Source organism: Sylvia atricapilla, chromosome 2, assembly GCF_009819655.1.
Source record: "Sylvia atricapilla isolate bSylAtr1 chromosome 2, bSylAtr1.pri, whole genome shotgun sequence".
NCBI classification, from domain to species: Eukaryota; Metazoa; Chordata; class Aves; order Passeriformes; family Sylviidae; genus Sylvia; species Sylvia atricapilla.
The window spans coordinates 101,092,422-101,111,830 of NC_089141.1; the positions used below are offsets into that span (position 1 = coordinate 101,092,422).

The following is a 19,409-nucleotide window of genomic DNA, read 5'->3' on the forward strand; positions in this document are numbered from 1 at the left end:
AATTATCTTTCCTTTTTCTGGTGTAACTGATTCTTGTAAATTCTTAAGGACTTATCTTTGAATACCTAAGACTGTATCTACCAATTTCTTTCAGTGCAAATGGACAGAGCACACACTGATCTCTCCTGTATTCTCAATTGCTAAAAGTACTGTTGATATTGTGCAGCCACAAGGAGGCAGAGAGAGGAAAACGTTTAAATGTTGTGGTATTCTTAGTTCCATTCCAGATCAAATATCTGTAAGCCAGAAATGTTCTCTTCTCTGTATCACTTCCCATATATTGTTCATTTAAAACAAGGAGTGGAGAAACATGGGTGAAAGGGGCTCATTTTTGTGTTGCAAAATGTTACCTCTGCTCATTTAAAAGCTGCTTTATATCAAGAATTACGTTGGCTCTTGTAAAATTAATGTGACATGGTACTAATATAATATTTAGTAATTTTGCAGATGTGGAATAAATACAATCTAGGGTGGGTATTTTTCAGCTTCCTTCTTCCCTCTCTTTCTTAACGTGTGCAAAATCTTGATCCTAGCCTTTAAAGAACATTCTGCAAAAGTTCTTTCTCCTCTTTTGCGTTTTCAAAGTCTTTTAAATTTATCAAAAAGACTAGATTGGATGTTATTTGTCCTCTGGAATGGTAGCTCACTTGGGTGCTACCTTTGGAAAAATGCTTGACTCAAAATTAACGACTGTGTGACCATTAAGTGTGAGACTTTTCCCTTGGCTTTTACTCTGATATTTAAGGTTGAAAGCAGTAACTCACTGTGAATAACAATGTGGCTTTCTTCAGAAATTGCTGTGTTTGGACTCCAAGTTGCTGTCACCATGGTCACTGTGATTTTAGCTCTTGCCATATTGCAGGGTGTGTGGCCCAGTGACTTAGATGGGGAACCTGAGAGGGATCGAGGCCCTGATCAAGTGGTTTGAGGGTTGTTGTGTGTACCAAGGAACAGATACCAACATATCTCAGCCTCTTGTGTGGCTCAGTGTGCTTCCTGTAACATATCTGTATCTTAGTGTTAAGATGTGTGTATATTATTAGTGTTCCCCTACCTCACAGGGGTGTTGTGAGGATAAATGTATGAAAAAGCTATTCTATATTTGAGTTAAGCAAAAAATGTGTGATGGAGCCAATCTATGGACAAATGCTGATGGTACATAGAGGAGCTGGAAGTTGAAGCATGATGCCAAGGGATTTCTGTGTAGTGTAGTAATAAGTGTGTCCTGGATTTTTTGCCTTCTAGCTGTGGCAGCTGAACATGATAACTGGGTTTGATGTGATTAACACTATGCAATTGTGCAGAACGAAATAGGAGTTCACTTTTGAGCCCCTATCCAGAGAAACTCAGGAAGTCTCTGGCTTGTTTTACTGGGGATATTATCCACTTTGTTAATTTAGGTGTACTCCCTCATATCTGCTACCAAAAGTCTGCCATTTCTGGTCCCCAGATAGATCAGTCCAGCTTGATATGTCTTCTTTGCGTCTTTACCATACTTACTCACCAGTGAGTGCACTGGGCTCCTCAGCTAGGAACAGACTTCTCTGTGGCACTCTGGTTAAAAAGAGAAAAAGTAGGTTATGGAGAGGATGTTTACTCAGGCACTCAATGTTTACCTGCTTTCTGTAAAGTGCTTGAGGGAAAGGAGATTCCTCAGAAATTGTTTAATGCTCAGTATTTGCCAATTATCTCTCCTTTCTCCTTCTCTCAGTGTCACAGTGGATGCTGCTAAAATGTTTGAATTAAGGCTTGGTGAAAAGACATATTTGAGGCAGTGTCTTGGATTACCCATGCAGGAACTTCTGTCTGTTCATAAGCTATCCCTCCTTTTTCATATTTTTTTTAAAGAAATGGGGTAACTAACAAATGATGTTGACTTTTCTGTCATTGAGTTTTATAGCTGAAGTGTTCATTGGGATGAGTGAGGCTGTGAGGTCTTCCAGCCGTTTTGCAGGCACTATTCCAAGCACTGGTTAGCAATTGCAAAGTTGTGTTTGCAGTGTTGCCTACTGGAGAGGCCAGTTCTTTTAAAACTCGATATAGGTGTCAAAGCAAAATGGATATATTGATCATACTAAGGCAATTTTTAATTCAGGGGCTTTTTGTAATGCATTGTTCTATTTGTAGTTGAAGTGTATTAAAAAAATGGGGAGTATTTATGGACATAACTGTGGTCAACATTTTAGTTTTCTATTGCCAATTAGGGCCATAATTATTTGGGCTGTTCTTGAAGTGTATAAAAAAAGCACTTCTTAGGCAGAGTCAAATTCCTCATGGCATGCATTAAAATCCACAAATCTTAAAAGAAAGCGAAAAGAAAAGAGAGATTCTTTAAGAGTTATGTTTGGATGGTGATGGTTTGTGAAACACTTTAAAAATTCTTTCCCATGATGTCTTTTTCTTAGGGTATGTACATTAAGTCTACATATGATGGTCTTCATGTAATTACTGGAACAACAGAAAATGTAAGTATTGTTAACACTGTATGTTTAGGCCTGGAAGCCTTTCTGACCTTACCTGTGGTTAATGCTTTCCCTTTGCTATAAACTACATTTTGCTTGCAAACTTGTGCTGGTTGGCTGTTAAGGACCAATGGCATGTTGGACAGCAGAGATGCTTGTGCTTGTTTACCTCAGAACTGAAAGAGTTGTTCCCAGTTAAGGACCTAGAGAATCAGTCTTGGTTTGTTCATGCAAGACATTTAGAATGTTCTAGTTGATCAAGACAGGAAGCAGCTGTCTTGGAGTTACTTTGCTCTGTAAATAAAAGATAAATGTCTATATTATATTGAGGCTGTTATGCTGAAGTTTGCTGCAGTGTTAGACAAACAGCTTTTATATTTTCCATCTATCAAGCTTCATTTTTTAATAAATGAGTGCATGGATATGGACATCCCTTCACATTGACAAACAACCATGTATTTCTGCATGAACTTCTGAGTAATGCCTATGGAAAGGAACACTTATTACCTGTGTTAAAGGCATTAAAGAGCAAGTAAAACATAACAGACTACTTTTTTGAAAAGTCTTTGAAATACAACCTCCTTCCCTTGTACACTATATTTAGGGAACTGGCTGTCTGTTAGGAGTTGAGCAAAATTATAATTTTGGAGGAAAAGATTTCTACCCATGATCTTCAATTAATGTGGAACAATCACTAAACTACACTGAACTGTTCCATAATGGTTTAGGCAATTCGTTTTAAACATTCTGATGGCATTTTCTTAAAATGAAGCTGTCAGAAATGTTTGTTTTATCGTGCTACTGTGTCATCCTGTGGGAAGTGCAAACTTCCTACAAGACATTTACAGCTTGCTCCATCTGATCTGCAGTGAGGTTCTGTTAACTTCTCAATGAAATAGGAACATTATTTTCATCCTTTCATAGGAGCTGCAATCTGATAGCCTTTCTCCTTTCTGTTTTCTGCTGTGGGCAGAGTATCCATGGGTCGTTACCAATAGATAATACTTGTTACAGAATTTGTGCAAATGCCACCTGTCTTGGAATTTAAAAAAAAAGTAAGGAATTTGAAGGAATATAAAAATTCCAGAGTCAGGCCTACAGCTACAGACATCATTAGTGAAATTAGTAAAAGTAAACAAACCAAACAGAACTACTGTTGAGCTTAATCTGGAAAATATATGAGATACAGAGAACAATTTTTACAGTTGAATCTCTCAAATTAAAGAAGGAACAATTTCTTTCCATAACTTGCTAATGGATTTAATTTCCCAGGGGCAAAGATAAAAATAAAATCCTAATGCATTCCCTCAAAACTCTTATCTTTTGTGATTCATGAATATAATTTAAAGCTCTGTCAGGAAGGTTCAGTCACGATGACTCTTCAGCTGTTGTTACTGACTCTTTCACTCACTGTGACGCCCTGAAGGTGCTCACGGCAGACCAAGAAACTGCACTCTGTTGTCAAGGGGAAAAGCTGCTGTGTGTTAAAGCAATTGTGAAAATGGGTAGTGCTTTAGAGAAGGAAGGGTGTCTCCTGCTTTTAAGAACATAATTTCTAGCTGCTTTCTTTCGCACACACACACAGAGTTTTGATTTTGGTAGGTGGGAGGAGAAAGGTCTAAGCAGCATGGCCAGAATAAGATCATGATGGTGCACATGTGATCTGACCTGCTGACCTTAACATGTTTACTCTTTGCAGTACTGTTTAACTTCTAGGAAACAAGAATCCAAATTCTCTTGTATTTGAACAAAATTTTGTGTCCTTTTAATTTCCAAGTCTTCTCTCCCAAATGAGACAGTAATAGAATTTTCTGTCTGAAAGATCCTGGAGAAGAGCATGTGTCTGTATTAATCACAGTATCATGGTAGTGCTCTCCACATTAATGTAGGAGAGTAGTTTTGTAATGACAGATCTGCTTTTTCTGTCTGGCCTTTGAGGTGTTTGATGTCCAGCTGCAAAGCCCTTTAAGATTTTGGATCTTGCTGTTCAGCATTAGGAGTCATCTCCCCCAGCACATCTGCCATGCAGATCAAAGCAGCTGAGCTCTGAAGCTTGGACTGAGAGAGAGAGAGAGAGCAGTGTTCCTTACAGGTCACTGCCCTGTAAAGGCTTCTCTCTGGTGGCCCCGTAGCATTAGAGCAAGCTGAGCTTTCCAGTTCGTGCCTTCTGTTTGGAAGTAACAATCTAATAGGGAGATTTTAGGTTTCTTGTTGAGTAGCCCATCTAGACCATGTTGGAGAGATTCTTTTAATTCACAAACCAAATGTGTGCTTTGACTAAGACCATTTTACCCTTTGATTTTCCAATAAAAAAGAGCATTTTTCTAAAGTAATAGCATGCAGTGCATTTCCAGCAGGAACGTGGCGTTGCAGGGGGTACTCCCAGTGTCACTACTTACTGTGATCTGGTTGGCTTTGCATGGTGCCCTTAGATCACAGGGAAGAGAGATTTTCAAAAGAAATAGTACCAAAATCTCGCTGTGGGCATGCAGGAGTTGTGCTCCTGGGGCTCTGAACTGGACTTTCAGACAGTGTGGGTGTACCAGGGCAATAGGAAAAAGACAACATTTAGCCTAGAGGACAAAACTGAATCTATTCTAAAGAAGAAATCTGATCAGATTCTGAATAGCTTTTAATTATTGGTGTGTGAGCCTCAGTAACAGGTGCTCCCATCTCTTCAACTCCCTGTTGAACTGAATTACCAGCTAATGAAGACACAGTTGTGGTGTGACACACTTCGTTCCTCCTAGTAGGACTTCATGAGGGGATTCTGTACTTAATGATCAGCAGATACTTCTAAAAAAGAAGGAACTTACTGATTCTCCTCTGTTTTCCTCAAACAGCCATGATAAAAGATACTATTCTACAGCAAGGTCAGGTTTTTACTGGAGAGGAAAAAGCAGTGAGGAACCGGAGTTACAACCCCTTCGTAAGACCACAGCCTTGACATATCTTTATAAATGATTTTTACCTCACCTTGTGTTTGAGGCATAATTGCAGTGAGGCTTCTTTTAGCATAGACTTTTCCAGTTTGAAGGTTCTCAGACTGTGTTTTAATGGCTTAGCAAACTTGACCTGTTTTGTCAAGATTTAAGTTGCAGGTGCTGAAGACACTGTAAAGCAAAGGATTTATCGTAATAAAGTCCTGAAGAGTTCAAGGGTAATGACACAGAATTCACTTGCATTTGCATTTTAAAAGTCGTAGGTATAACTACATCTGAGCTAAAAGAGCTGTATTACATAGAAGGATTATAAAGATTTTAGAGGTATGAATGAGTAAGTGTGAATAGTGAAATGGCAGAAAGAAGACAGATTATTAGGACATAATCACCAGTGCTAAAATTTCTCCCCAAGTCACTTGGCCAATACTTTTATTGCTTAAATAGTGCCAAAATGTCAAGGCTGATGTTCTTTATATTAGTAAAATGGCATTCTTACCAGCCCAGTTTGATTTAGGATGTTCTGTGCAATGTCTGCTAGGACTGAGTCATGAGTCATCCTTCTTTCAGCCTCTCATGTCCCTTGGATATCTTTCATTTGTATACTGTCCTTAACTTAGCCCTGAATTATGTGCAATTGAACTAGAAACTTATGACTTAGCTGTGGGACATGTTTTGAATGGGAATGTAGTACATAAATTATTACAAAACATCCACATTTCAGGCCTGGAGCATTTTCTTCAGATGACCTGTTACTTCACCTGAAAACTGAATTAATTTCACTCCTTAACATAAAATTTGTAGTAGGTTTTTTTGGAAATCTGCTCCTGAGCAACATGTTTCCTTTGGGTTTTTTTTTCAAACTGTCAGTCTCATCTTCTACTGTGGAGTCAGTTAAGTGCCTTCTGGAAGCCACAGTATTGTGAGAAAAATTAAAGTGTGGCTCTGAAAAACTAAAGGAATTAATTTCTCTTTAAACTTAGAGGTATTCCCCTCAGAAAATGGTCGGTCTAATGTAAAGAGAGAAGAAGTTAAAACTTGTGGGGCTTCCACTTTATGGAAGAGGCATTTTTTGCTGAGGTTTTTATACATATATATATTTCTTTTATTTTTGTTGTTGGTTTTGTTATTACTGACTTTTTTTTTTTTTTTTTTTTTTGAGGCAAAAGCAAAAAGCTATTTTGCTTTTTAGAAAGTGTGATCGCTGTGGAATTTTCATGATGGCTGCATTTCTTTCATCCTAATGATGTTCCAAAAACCCAAGTTACCATTAACTTATTTGCTCTTCCTAGGTTGTACCTAACCCAGTTTCTCTTCTGTGTGCTCTTTGCAGAATGGTCATTTACTCTGCAACATACTGAAATGTTGTAGAATAAAAAGACAATTTTATGAAATTTGTTCATAAAGAATTGCTGGTTAGTCTGGGTAGGTTCAAAAGTCAGCCAAAGATTGGCTTTCAAGACTTAAGAGATGTTGGCAGTTTGAAGCATCCTTTTGTCAAGATGAAATTCCAAAGAAATCCTTAGGACTCAGTTATCATATATATATTTATACCTTTCTTAACATATGATTTTACTGTGTAGAATAGTGCATATAATTTTTCTCCAATAAGAAAAAACTGATTTACTAAATATTTCTTTAATCCTTTATTTCACAGTAGAATGTCTATCAATCTAACCTGATTTACATAGCTTAGCAATCATACTGCTGAAAGAGAGATGGTGACTGGTAAGACCTGTATTCTTGATCATCTCTTTTATTTTAAATTCAGTCACCTGCAGATCGGTGCAAGAAAATCCATGCTGGGGATGAAGTGATTCAAGTTAACCACCAAACTGTGGTATGTATAACTATGTTCTGTGTCAATTGGAGATAGACGTGTCGGGGCACATTAGCATGTGTAAAGAAGAATTGTGTAGAAAAATGTATTTTTATAAATCATTATTTCTTCTAACATCTAAATTTTCCTTTTCTCTTTTGAAACTGCGTAGTTCTGAAGTCTTGCTAAACCCTGATCGTCTGAGTATTACAGGAGCTATCAAGTTAGGCTAAATATCTGTGGCTTGGGAGATGTGTTGGGCTGTTTTCTGCTTTCCCATGCACTCTGAATAAACAGTTGGTTTAAGTGTAATGGAAATTTTGGGTTGAAGGGATGCATGGAGTTGGAAATATTGTACCCTTGTGGGTTTAAGATCCAGAATGCTTCCTGGAAGCTGGAAAACTTACTACTTTCCAAACATACCAGAAAGTGTAGAGCGTGGTTTTTAAAAAGACAAGTATGTGAAATTCCCATAGGGGTACCTAGGGTGATTGACTTAATTTAAAGACAGGTTTTAAACTTGGAAACTTAAAATTAAGCAAACCTTTCAGATATGATAGTCAAGAAAATTAATACCCTGCAAATTGCCCTTTGTGGGAACAGATACTTGTTAGTGCCAGGTAATTTTATTTAGGATTAGTGAACTGTTAAAATTAATTTACCTTTTCTAAGATAAGACTTTGTAAGAGAAAAGGCAGACTTACAGTATAGAAAGCAGCTATTCTTTTTCCAAAGTATGAAGTTTCTTGAGAGTAGTGAAAGTCAATATATGGTATTAATGCAGCAGCCATTTATTAAAAGTTGTGTTTTGTCATTCCACACAGGGCTCCACTTCCAGCATTAGGCCATTGTACATCATGTCAGTTCCTCTGCACAGATGAGGGTGATATTTCACTGTACCCTCCAGTTAAGTTTGAAATCAAATATCTGTACATATGTGGACATTAACAGATGAGAAAGCTATATTTTGAGCTATGCAGTGTAATTTGATAAATCTGAGCAGGTCAGGATGAATTTTAATACTGTGTTGGCCATACAGCTTCTTTATAAGTTTTGTGTCCCATGATTACTTTTCATGTACAGTTGATGACTAATTTCTCTGTTTTTCTACACTAAGGGAGCTTAAGATATCAGTTTAATTTGAAAATCATTTTGGAGCATTATTATTTTGGGTATTGAAATATACACACATCTGAAAAAGCACAACATTAAACATTCAGTATTAGTTAGCTAGTTTTCCCAAAAATTTCTGATGGTGCTGTAAAGTTGCCTTGTCAACTTGGAAATTTCCAGTTGCCTAGGTATTTATTCAAGTTCTCTTAGCACATCTACACTGCATTTATTTGATGAAAAGATCAGATTCTTAACCCTGACACTAACAGTAATGTTCTGACTAGCCTCAAGATGAACTTTCTTACCTGCCTGGATGGAATATTTAATGTAGGATTTGGGTGTCCTTGTTTTGCATAAGTGAAGTATTTTCAGAGGCGCAGAAAAAAGTAATTGTATTTCTAGGGAAAAGGACCATAGAGAGCTAAGAAGACCTTTGTTTAAAATGGTGAATATATATAGTATTCTTATGCTTACTTACGCTTTACTTTGTTGTATCAACAATATAGTTGAAATAGTTTTCATCATTGATACTGTATACAATGTATACAAGTAATTTTCTTGTGTTCTAGTGTTAATTTTCCACAGGGAAAGTCAACTAGGATTTTCTTAGAAATGTGGTAGCACCTCCCGTTACCTTTGCAAAAAAGTACACTATATTCACTCTTCAGTTTATAAAACCCAAATATTTCATTTTTTCTATAGCTTCTGCAGAATTTGACAAGAGTCTAAGTAAATCCTTTTGTACTCCAGCCCCTGTCATGAGGAATTTACTGTCCAGTTCTAAGAATCTGTTTTTCTGGGAAGAGGTATTATTCCTTACAGTGACTCTTGCTTAGGAGATAAATAATTCTGAAGATACTACATTTTGTTTTTAGTGTTTATTGATTTTTTTCACACTTGATATACTGCTCACCAGCTGCAAGTAAAGGACAACTTGCTCCCTATAACTTATCATACATATCATATATAACTCATCATACTTGGATCACTAGTATTGACCATAGAAATAACTGACTTAATTTCTTAAATATCTAAATCTAAAGCTGTAGGGAAATGCTATTCACATGTAGCTATTATTAAGGTCGTGTCTTGTAAATGAAGACTCAAAATGTAAAAAAAAAAACCCTTTAATTTCTTTTAGAGTTAAAGCCCTTTTTAAAAATTTTCTTCAGTTATTTCAGTGTATTTGTCTGCCAAATTGAAGTTAGTCTGTCTTTTGTACTTTATATTTCAAAGAGTAAATACAGATATGATGAAGAGAAGTTCCATGCAATTGGTTTGAAAATACAGCTTGTTAGATAATACTTTTTACAAGAATCACATTGTAATAACTTTGAAAAGAAAGCCCACTGGCTTTCAAATAAGCAGCATGACAAAGTAGGAGAACGGTTAAGTGATTTATACTGATTTTTATTATGCATGTCCTAATACTGAGTGTCATATAATTTTAAATTGTCTATTGACATCCTCTGCTTGTAGTGATGCTTAATCTTTGTAGTATTACATTTGGCAGTGAAATCAAAGAATTTCAAGTGATTATTTTGATTGTTTGCTATTTGGTAGAAAACATGCATAACAGGATTATTCCACTTGTTGCTGGCAGGATGTTTGGGCTGTTTGAATCTTCTAAATTAAAAAAATTTAAAAAATTTAATTGTTAAAATCAGTGAAAAATTAGTGTTCAGAAAATAGTTCTTTAAATAGTGGTTTCTTGAGGTTAAATAGCTAAGTGAATTTTCTCTGTCAGTTTTGCCTTACAGGACAGATCTATTCTTCAATAGCTCTGTAACTAAGGGTCGTAACTCCCTCCAACATGAGAAGGTCGTGGACCTGTTGGACCAAGTCCAGAGGAGATCACAAAGGTGATCCCAGGGCTGGAACATCTCTCCTATGAGAACAGGCTGAGAGAGTTGGGGTTGTTCAGCCTAGAGAAGAAAAGGCTTTGGGGAGATTTTGTAGCACCTTCCAGTAACTAAAGGGGCTGCAAGAGAGCTGGAAAGGAACTTCTTATGTGGACCTTTATTGATAGAACAAGGGGAACAGCTTTAAACTGAAAGAGGGCAAGTTTATTTTAGGTGTTGGGAAGAAATTCTTTGCTGGGAGGCTTGTAAAGGACTGGAAAAAGTTACCCAGAGAAGCTGTAGATGCCCCATGCCTGGAAATGTTCAAGGCCAGGTAGGACAGGGCTTTGTGGGGGTGTCTCTGCCCATGGCAGGGTGTTTGATGCTAGGTGATCTTTAAGGTCCCTTCCAATCCAGATGATTCTGTGATTCTATGACTCTTCTGTTAAGATTCAAAGGATTTAGACAGTGTTTTCCCTAAACCTCCCTGGAAATTCTATCCTTAATCTTCTTTAAAAGCCTTTGTGTCTAAAAGATTTCCAGTGTAAACAAACAAGAAAAAACACCTTGCTCACTTGGATATTTCAGAATTTGGCCTGTACTCATGTTTCTGCCTATATATAATTCAAGAGCCTATTTTGGCTTAAGATAGTTCTTTTTTCAACCAACTGAAAGTGCAGGACACTATATTATTGCTTAAATGGATTAATACTTTCCACAGTACTCTTTCTGGTTGCATCAGTGATAAAACAATGGAGAAAATAGTCCAAGCAGAAAACAGGGATGTACAGACTCAGGATGGTATAGGATTCTTGGTTAACAGTCTGTTCTTGTGTAAAAGTTTCTTTATTTGGGAGGCATATTTGGCACACTGCATATAGTTTGAATGCAAGTATGATATGACTTATGGATTGAACATGTTTGATATGACATGATAGAGTAGTAGATTCCCAAAATTTGTGTTTATTAGCTAAGACTCATCAGAACTTATATAAATATTATTTATGTAAAATATTTATGGTGGGAAAAAATAGGTGACTATGGTCAGTTATCAATCTGTTACATGTAGAAGCTGGTGGGTTTAGTGTATTTAACACCTATAAGTTTTGATTGTTTTGGTATCTTGTAGTAGATAACAGTTAGCTTTTATACAACAGATTTCTTACTGTGGAAACTTCAGTGTGCCATAGCATAATTGACCTACAGGAACTCTTTTTGTATTTACAGTGCAAAAACTTAGAGGAGATTTTGCTAAAATTCCTCTGAAACACAACAGATACATTTAGAAGATTATGCCTTGCTTTGTTGGAAGGGTATACACTGAAGAGTATGATGCCTTTCTGGATACTCATCCTAACTTAAATCTTTGTTTAGGAAAGTGAAAGAACAGACTTTTAGGTTTTACTGTACAGTTAGTGAGGAGAGTTCAATTTCCACAGAATGTCTTAGGATTTGTTGGGAGATGGTAAATTCCAGCTCATAGAAAATACTGAACTTGGGGTGCATGTGAATCTCTGGAGTGTGTGCATCCAAAATGGAGTTTGCAGTAGATGGCTTCTTATTCTGGGGGGGAAAAACCAAACCAAACATCTCTAAGTGGAAAAATGATGTTGCAAATATTCTTTTTTTTTTTTTTCCTGCATTGTTTCAGATCCAGCTGGGCTTTTGTGAACACAGGTATTTCACTTAAAGCCTTGTTAACTTGGCTTTTAATGAGGCAGTATTTTTCAAGAAGCTTAGTGGTGAATTGGGCTGGAATAGTACAAGGGAGGGGATAGCTGGGTCAGTCCAAGCCTTTAACATAAGGAGTCTGATGCCTTATACAACTTCCATTAACAACATCCTTATTTAAAACAGTATTTTTATTTTCTTGTCATGCTTGACTTCAACAAAAAAGCAGTGCAAGAAGATCATAAAATTTCAAGAGAAATAGGCTTTTTGTTCAGTTTCCTTCTCTTGCTGTCATGTATGTGCTTTTATGGCGGAGGAGATAGAGGAACAGCTCCCAAATCACACTTTTAAGCCCTTCTGAATCCTTGGGCTTTTCTGTTTATAAAAGTTTAGTAAATTTTAACACAAATATTTAGTTTTAAAGGTGGGTGGGATTTACATTTAAAAGCTTTTTAGGACTATCCAGAAATGTTCATGGAAGTCCTTATGGAAGTACCTTTGTTCTGTAGGGCTCTGTCGTAAACTCTTTGGAGTTTGCCAGGGTTAAGGGGTCCATACCTTTTAGCAATTGTAGTCTGTCCTTCAACCACCCTCTCAAAATTTCAGCATAATTCCTTATCCTGTTTTTACAATCTCTGTAAGTATTGTGTAATACTGAGAAAGGAACTAAATTGTCACTAACCTTTCAAAAGAAAAAGTATTTTTCATTCTGTCAGTTTCCCTTCAACATGAAATTTGTGTTGAGACTATATGATGTTATTTATATTATCTTTTTTACATAGATTTGCAGTTGCACAAATATATTTTTTTGGATTCCATATGTCAGAGAAGTGTGGTATTGCAGAAATGAAATGTGTGAGAGAACATGATCTTTCATTTCCCCATGAGAACAGATGCTGCATGCTCTTGTCCATGGAATCTCTTTCCAATTGATCTCTGGAGGTTGTTCAGAGTTGATGTGTGGAACACACACCACCTGGATGAGCACGGGCTCATTCTTATGTAAGTAGGGTGTGTGCCAGTGTGTGCATCCAGTTGCACTTCTATCTCTGGCAGGACAGAGCAGCTAACAAGTCATTGTCATATCTGTGCTAGACCAGTACAAACTTTGGCCAGCTCATGCTGCTTCATGTTTCTGCCAAACTTTAAATAATTTTCACACTTAAGCACACCTGTGTCACGTTCCAGTGGAATTCCAGTTGCAGCAGAAAGCAGCTACCTGCCTCCTAGATGATAACAGAACTAAACTATGTCAGTTCTTCTACTTTAATTTAAAGTCAACCTACTTGTCTTAGGTAAAAGCATTAAACCTGGTTGACTGTGCCTAAGAATGAAAAGGGAGCACTGTCAGCGTCACTTGTAAATCACAAAATGGTTATGGAAACTGCTCCTTACTAACTCTGACTTTATGAGTGTCACATTTGGTCCTGTAGCCTGGGCACCGGCATCCCACATCCAGTGTGCTCTTGGTTCTGATCCCTACCCTCTGCTGCAGTTTGGTGCACTAAAACATGTGCTGGGCATGGTAAACCTCACCTGTAGGATTGGTATGGAACTAATGGGGCTGTGAACAGTCAAGCACTGAAAGGCTGATACTGTTGTACGAGTCCTTTCAGGAAAAAATTGATGCAACAAGAGATGCTCATCCTCTCATATGGCTGGGACATGGCTTTAGTACCCATACACTGTATTTCTAGAAGTATTCTCTGCCAACTGATTGTGAGTTTACTCACCAAATGCTATTTGCTATGTCCTACAGCTCACTCAAAACCAGATTTTTTTTTATTCTGTCCTGGCTGTATCCCAGAATGGACAACCCTACTGCTGTTGAGCCCTGATACTTCACTTGTGTGATTATATGAACATACAGGAATGACATTCAGCAGACAACATTCATATTGAGTTCTTGAATTATTTTTATTTGGGGGAAAAATGTTCTTTTGTAATTGGGGCATAGACTGCTCTGTACAACTGCTGTTTGGGAATACACACCTGGCCTGACTTTCAGGCACCAAAGCATCATTTGAAAGCAGTGTAATCGTAGTAAGAAATCCTCTGCAGACACCAGTTGACTTTTTCTGTGTGTCACTGGTGGGCCTTCATAGTGTAAACCACTGGCAATGGCCAAGTTTCTAAGTCCATATCCAAGTCTAGTATTTTTGTACAGGCTATACTTAGGACTGTACTCCTGAGGTGTTTGCTAAAAACTGCCGCAGTATTCCGTGGAGTATTTTTGTGACCTAGTTGATAAATCCATCTTTCTGCACAGAACACACTGGAAAATGATATATTTTAATGGTTTTATTTTTTAGAGGGTTTTTCCTCTTTTGCTTTTTTTCCTCCATGTGGTTGCATTTCCATAGGAAAAAATCCTCTTAAGTGGTGCTGTAAATGGTATAATATTTTCAACATAAATATTGAAAGACAATATGCTGCCAAAATTTTTTGCATATATTCCTGATAAAAATTATTTTCATATTCTCAGTAGTTGCTGCTGGCTACAATTTTTATTTGCAGACAGTTTAAATTAAAATTTTAACAGTATGTTCTCTACAGTGAGAATACTGTAAATTCTGCAGTTAAAACAATTATTTCAGAATATATAATTAGAGCATATTTTTTATGCCAGTTAGCAGATACTAATTAGGATTAGAGTTTTCTATTGTTAACTTTTTTGATGCGTGTAGAACAGAATACAGATTATATTACCCTTTTTGTCTCATAAGAACAAGTTTAAAAGGCTTACTGTTAGTGTGTGTTCAGGTATGTGTATTTGGAAAGGAAGGCAGATATTATTCTGCCTTTTAACTGAGGTTGCTGCAGATTGAAGTACACTGTAGGAAAGGTGACGAAAGCTCAAGGAGGGGTGTCTTCAATGTGGTGCATATCAACACAGCTGACATTACAGTTGTGCACAGCCTGGACCACATGTGAGTTAGGATGGAATAATTTTGAATACATCTGTGCTTTGTGCAGGTAGCAGCTGTGTTCATGATACATTGATCTTCAGGTTCCAGCCTGATCTTCTGTTGTGTAATCTGTTGTTTTATTCTGATGAAATTAGGAGGTAACTGTGAGGATGTGTAAGGCAGTGATAGATGTTGTCAAAACAGACTAAAACAGTAAGAAAAGCAAATTTGTGCTGTGTCACATGGGAGGAAAAGGTAAAGCAAGGGAAATTCTAATCTTTGAGTAGATGTACTCTGAATATGTAAATTTTTATTTAAGAAAAAATCAGTACTGGATTAAAACAACTCAGTGGTTTGAGCAGAGTACATAGTCTGTGGCTGATTATTTAATAGAAGTAAAATGGGAAAAAAAAGCTCTGTCATGACTAAATAGTAACTGCTTTTTTAATGACAGTTTCTTTTAAGTCCATATCCCTGTCTTTCCTTTAAGTAAGTGATGCTACATAAGTTTGCAGCTCACTTGCAGGCTTATTTTGGATTTCGATTATTTTTTCTGTTTGCTTGGTCATTCGTGACCTTAAGGATTTTTTTTTCCCACAATTTCTTTGTACACAACGTAATTTATTTTCACTATATGAATTCAGTCTCAAGAAACATCTGCTTCAAGGATAACACCACTGTTTAGCTGCAGGGCAGCTGGGGATCTCAAGTAGTTTATTTATACACTGAAAAGCTGAGGGGTGTCAAAGACTGTTGGAATTCCTGATTCACTAGAATAATTCTAAAATAGTTTTAATAATGTGAATCTAATCTAATGAAATCTAATGAAAAAAAAATTATGTATGTGTATGCATATATGTTTACATATATTTATTGTTTTAATTCCAGGAGAAGCATTTGAGGAAATAAAATATAAGACTGTGCAATGCACACACACATAAGTCAAATTCCAATTTTGAAGTTAAGAACAGGGCTACAAAAATGAGTTCATGTAATGCAAATGTGGCTGGGGGTTAATACTGCAGGGTTACTCCTGAGGAGCACATTCCTTAAGGCACATGAAAGGGGGAGACCTTGGCTATTCCTCTCCCCTGAGGAAGGGGGAAGCCATCCACATCCATACTGCAGCTTAATCTGTGAGAATCCAGTGTGCCTAAATCCTGTCTGAGCCTGCAGCTCATGCCACCAGCTCTCTGGGCCTGCTTAGATATTTATCAGCACCTGAGTTTTCTTAGCACTCCCTCGAGGCCACCCAAGGATGCTGAAATGTCTCTTCTTAGGCTGGGGAGACCCTGTCCTTTGCCAGAAGCCCTGCTGAAATGGACAGGCACCTGGGCTCTCCATATACTCCCTGGGAGCTCTTCAAAATGAGGCCAAGGAAGGACTGTGGTGGCAGCACCTTTGTTCATAAGAGTTTGATTTCTGTGTCCTTGCTGAAGAAAGGGGTAGGGCCTGCTCATCACAGCAGGGCTCTCAGACCCTGTTCTCTGCAGTGTGTGTTAGTTTGTACTGCATTTATATTACACCTAAATGTGGTCTCTGGGAATTGAGACCAGAGCCCTCATTTCCATATCCCAATACAAGGACCTAATGGTTTCCTGCCTCTTGTAATGATTGGGGTTTGTGTTCCCACAGTCCTGTCACCACAGTACTTTGCCCCCGTGGAAGTTATGCTTGGCTTGGTGCTTGAGACACCTTTGTAGTAACTGAAGGACTGGGTTTAGTCCCTCTGAGGATAAATAATGCTGAGATCCATGTTCTGAAACTAGATGGAGAGTTGAGTGAAAACTACAGATTGCCAGTAGCTGTCTTTTCTGGTTATCTGTACTCCTGGTTGAAGAGACAGATGCCTTATAATTACCACACTGCAGACAGCCAGTCACTGCACATAGCCAAGAGAAGGAAAATGCTTTGAATTTCCCAGGTACACCAAATCTGAACTGGAACCAACTCCATTTTTTTAGAGCCATACCCTAAAATGGGGAAATGAGACCCTTCTTCCTCAGAAATTCTACCTAGTAACTGCCCTTTATGTCTGTAAAATATATAACGAAACCCGTAAAGTTGGAGTCTTTGCTCTTCCAACAAATATGCTCATTTATTTGTTCTAGGATGTTGTGCTAGCAATGACTCAAAAGCAAAACAATGGGGTAGCTCTGAGCTGAAGGTTGATTGTATCAGTACAAAATGAAAGGTAAGCATTCCTGTTAAACGGTGTCCAAGCTTCAATACAGAAGCTGGTTCTCTATTCCTGGATAAATCAAGTTTTAGTTCCCCCATGGATAATACAGATGGTTGCCTCCTATACTGAGGTGCTCTGTAGTCATGTTATTAATATTGTCAAGTTTGTTGAATTGTGGTGGTACTTGGCAGAAGCTAAGTTTTGGGTCAGATACATTTTCTGAACAGGAAATGTGTTTAGGGCAGCTTAATGAGAGGCAGTGATTTCTGCACTCAACTCTCAGTTTGGGTTCTAACTTAGTTTATTCTTGGGAAGGTCTCTTAATTGTAATCTTTAGTGTACATAGCCAAAAATGAATTAAAAAATCTCTTTATTTCATGGTTTGGTGGTAGTAACCAAAAGTTTTAGTGAAATATCAGGAATTATTCAAGTATAAGATGTGATTTTTTCAATGTACTTTACATACAAAACTGTGTTGTTATGACTTTTGGCAATGATACAGTGCAGTGTGATCAGTGACATTCCAAGTGACATGCACAGAAATCACTTTTAACATTGAATTAAAATTGTGTTGATTTAAATAATATAGCCAAGATACTCTTTAATTAGAATTGCAGCCTATGCAATGACAATATTATTAACATCTCCTCTTTGGGAGAAAACCATTATGCAAGTGTGGATGCTATTATCAGGCTAGCTTAAGAACCTAGATAAATCCCTGAAAAGGCGTCTACTGCTCTCCTGACACGGCTTCCCTCACTGCATACAGATCCAGCTTTCCTCTCTGTGGTAGTCCATGCTGTAAACATCCTTTGCTGGTTTCCTCACCAGTTACATTTTCTGGGGCCAGAAGACCTATGGCTTTCCATTAATTTTTCACCTTTTCAGGCATCTGCAGCTGGGGGAAGGGAAGAAGATACCTTGCTGGTAACATTTGTTTCCTGGGGCTAGCAGCTGACCGTCCTCCTTTCTGGCCAGTGTTCATGAAAATCAGTCTGTTAGTTTAGCAGCATGATGCTGTTAAATTTCTTGTCAGATTCTGAATTGCTTAACAATGTGCTATGTTTGGTAGTTATTTGAAGTGCAGTGTTGGGGTTTTTTTTTTTCTTATGCACTATTTTTTTCATGAAATGCAAGATGTTGTTCGATGTTGAAGTTCTGAAAAACTCTGTTTCCTAAGGTGAATAGGCCTTCCCTCCTAGAAATTGTTTAGGGTTTTTTTAGCTGAAAAATGAGTAAAAGCTTGAAGCCTGAAATGTTGATAAGTCAAAGTACTCTGGGTGCATGCAACTAATTACAGGCAACATTGAAAGAAAATGAATTTTGGTTATCTTCCAAGTCCACCAACGTTTTAAAATTAGACACTAGAGTGGATTTTGCATATTTGCGTAGTTAGAAAACGAGAAATGTCTTAACAGATTACATTTAGCAGCAAGGTGTTATTTTTCCTTCAAAAGTGTAAAGATATTACTACTTTTACCTTTTTAAACTCTGCAAGTCAGGAAATAATTAAAGTAATGGAAAAAAAAAACCAACCTTTTTCATGGATACAGAAAGCTTACACTGACTTTCATGGGACTCTGATCACTCTTAGAATAGAATTATGCCTGTAAAAATATGAACTCTGTTCTGTTTCATTTGGCTGTTACTCTGCCCTCTTGATGTAGTTTCACTGTGTACTAGGTTTGCCCACTGTGATTCTCTGGAGTGGGCAGATGAAGTGATTCTCTGGAGATACAACTCCTAGATTTTTCAGACTGTAGGTTGCTTCATAGCATCCTGAAAACAGTTGGTGTAGGGCCAACAAATTGTATTTGAGCTGCCTGCATGTTAATACTTTACAGATCTCCATTCTGGATCATAACATGCAGCAATACTCATGAATGAGCACAGGAGTATGGGAATACTGTCATGAGTGCAGCTGTGTGCAAAAAAGATTCAGTGAATGGTCATGTTTACTTTCAGAAAAAGCAAGATTGTTCCAATCTTCTAAGCTTGCTGTAAGGGCGGTGATAGTTTTATCTGGGGGGAAAAAAAAAATTAGGGCAACATTTCATTATTTAAAAGTTAAATTCTTGACAACTTCGAATAGGAATTCAAAATAAGAGTTTAATTTCGGGCTGTTGTAATATTGTCATCCAGATGCGCTTGCTGAAAGCCAAAGAAACACCGAGATCTTTCACAGTATATCTCAACTTGCTTGGAAGCATGTTCTTTTCCCAAGTGGTGGATGGGCACCTCTAACAGCCCCTTTGCTAAAGCTTCCTGCGGTTTGGGTTAGTGGGAGCTTGGCAGGGAGATGAGCAGGGCGTGTCAGGGCTGGGCAGGGCTCCCCTGTGCCAGTCTCACCCTGCTGAAGCAACCTGGGTGTCCCTGAGTGACTCTGGAGCGCTCTGGTGAGGCTTCCCAGCCTGGCCACGCTCTCTGGGCATGTACTGGTGGAATGAATGAGTGTGGTGCTGGTGCTGTAGGC

At 37.7% G+C, this 19,409-nt stretch overlaps 1 protein-coding gene across 5 annotated transcripts in view; it reads left to right on the forward strand.

Annotated features, from left to right (window-relative positions):
• The window catches only part of CNKSR2 (connector enhancer of kinase suppressor of Ras 2), a 205,222-nt gene that overhangs the window by 88,192 nt on the left and 97,621 nt on the right, over positions 1-19,409 (forward strand). For 4 of the 5 annotated variants that reach the window (XM_066313957.1, XM_066313958.1, XM_066313960.1 and 1 more), the window contains exons 7-8: positions 2,406-2,465; positions 7,173-7,241. The exons of the other annotated variant lie outside the window; for it this stretch is intronic. In XM_066313957.1, the coding sequence (XP_066170054.1) occupies positions 2,406-2,465; positions 7,173-7,241 (129 nt within the window). The remainder of the gene's footprint in view (positions 1-2,405; positions 2,466-7,172; positions 7,242-19,409) is intronic. 5 annotated transcript variants of the gene reach the window in all.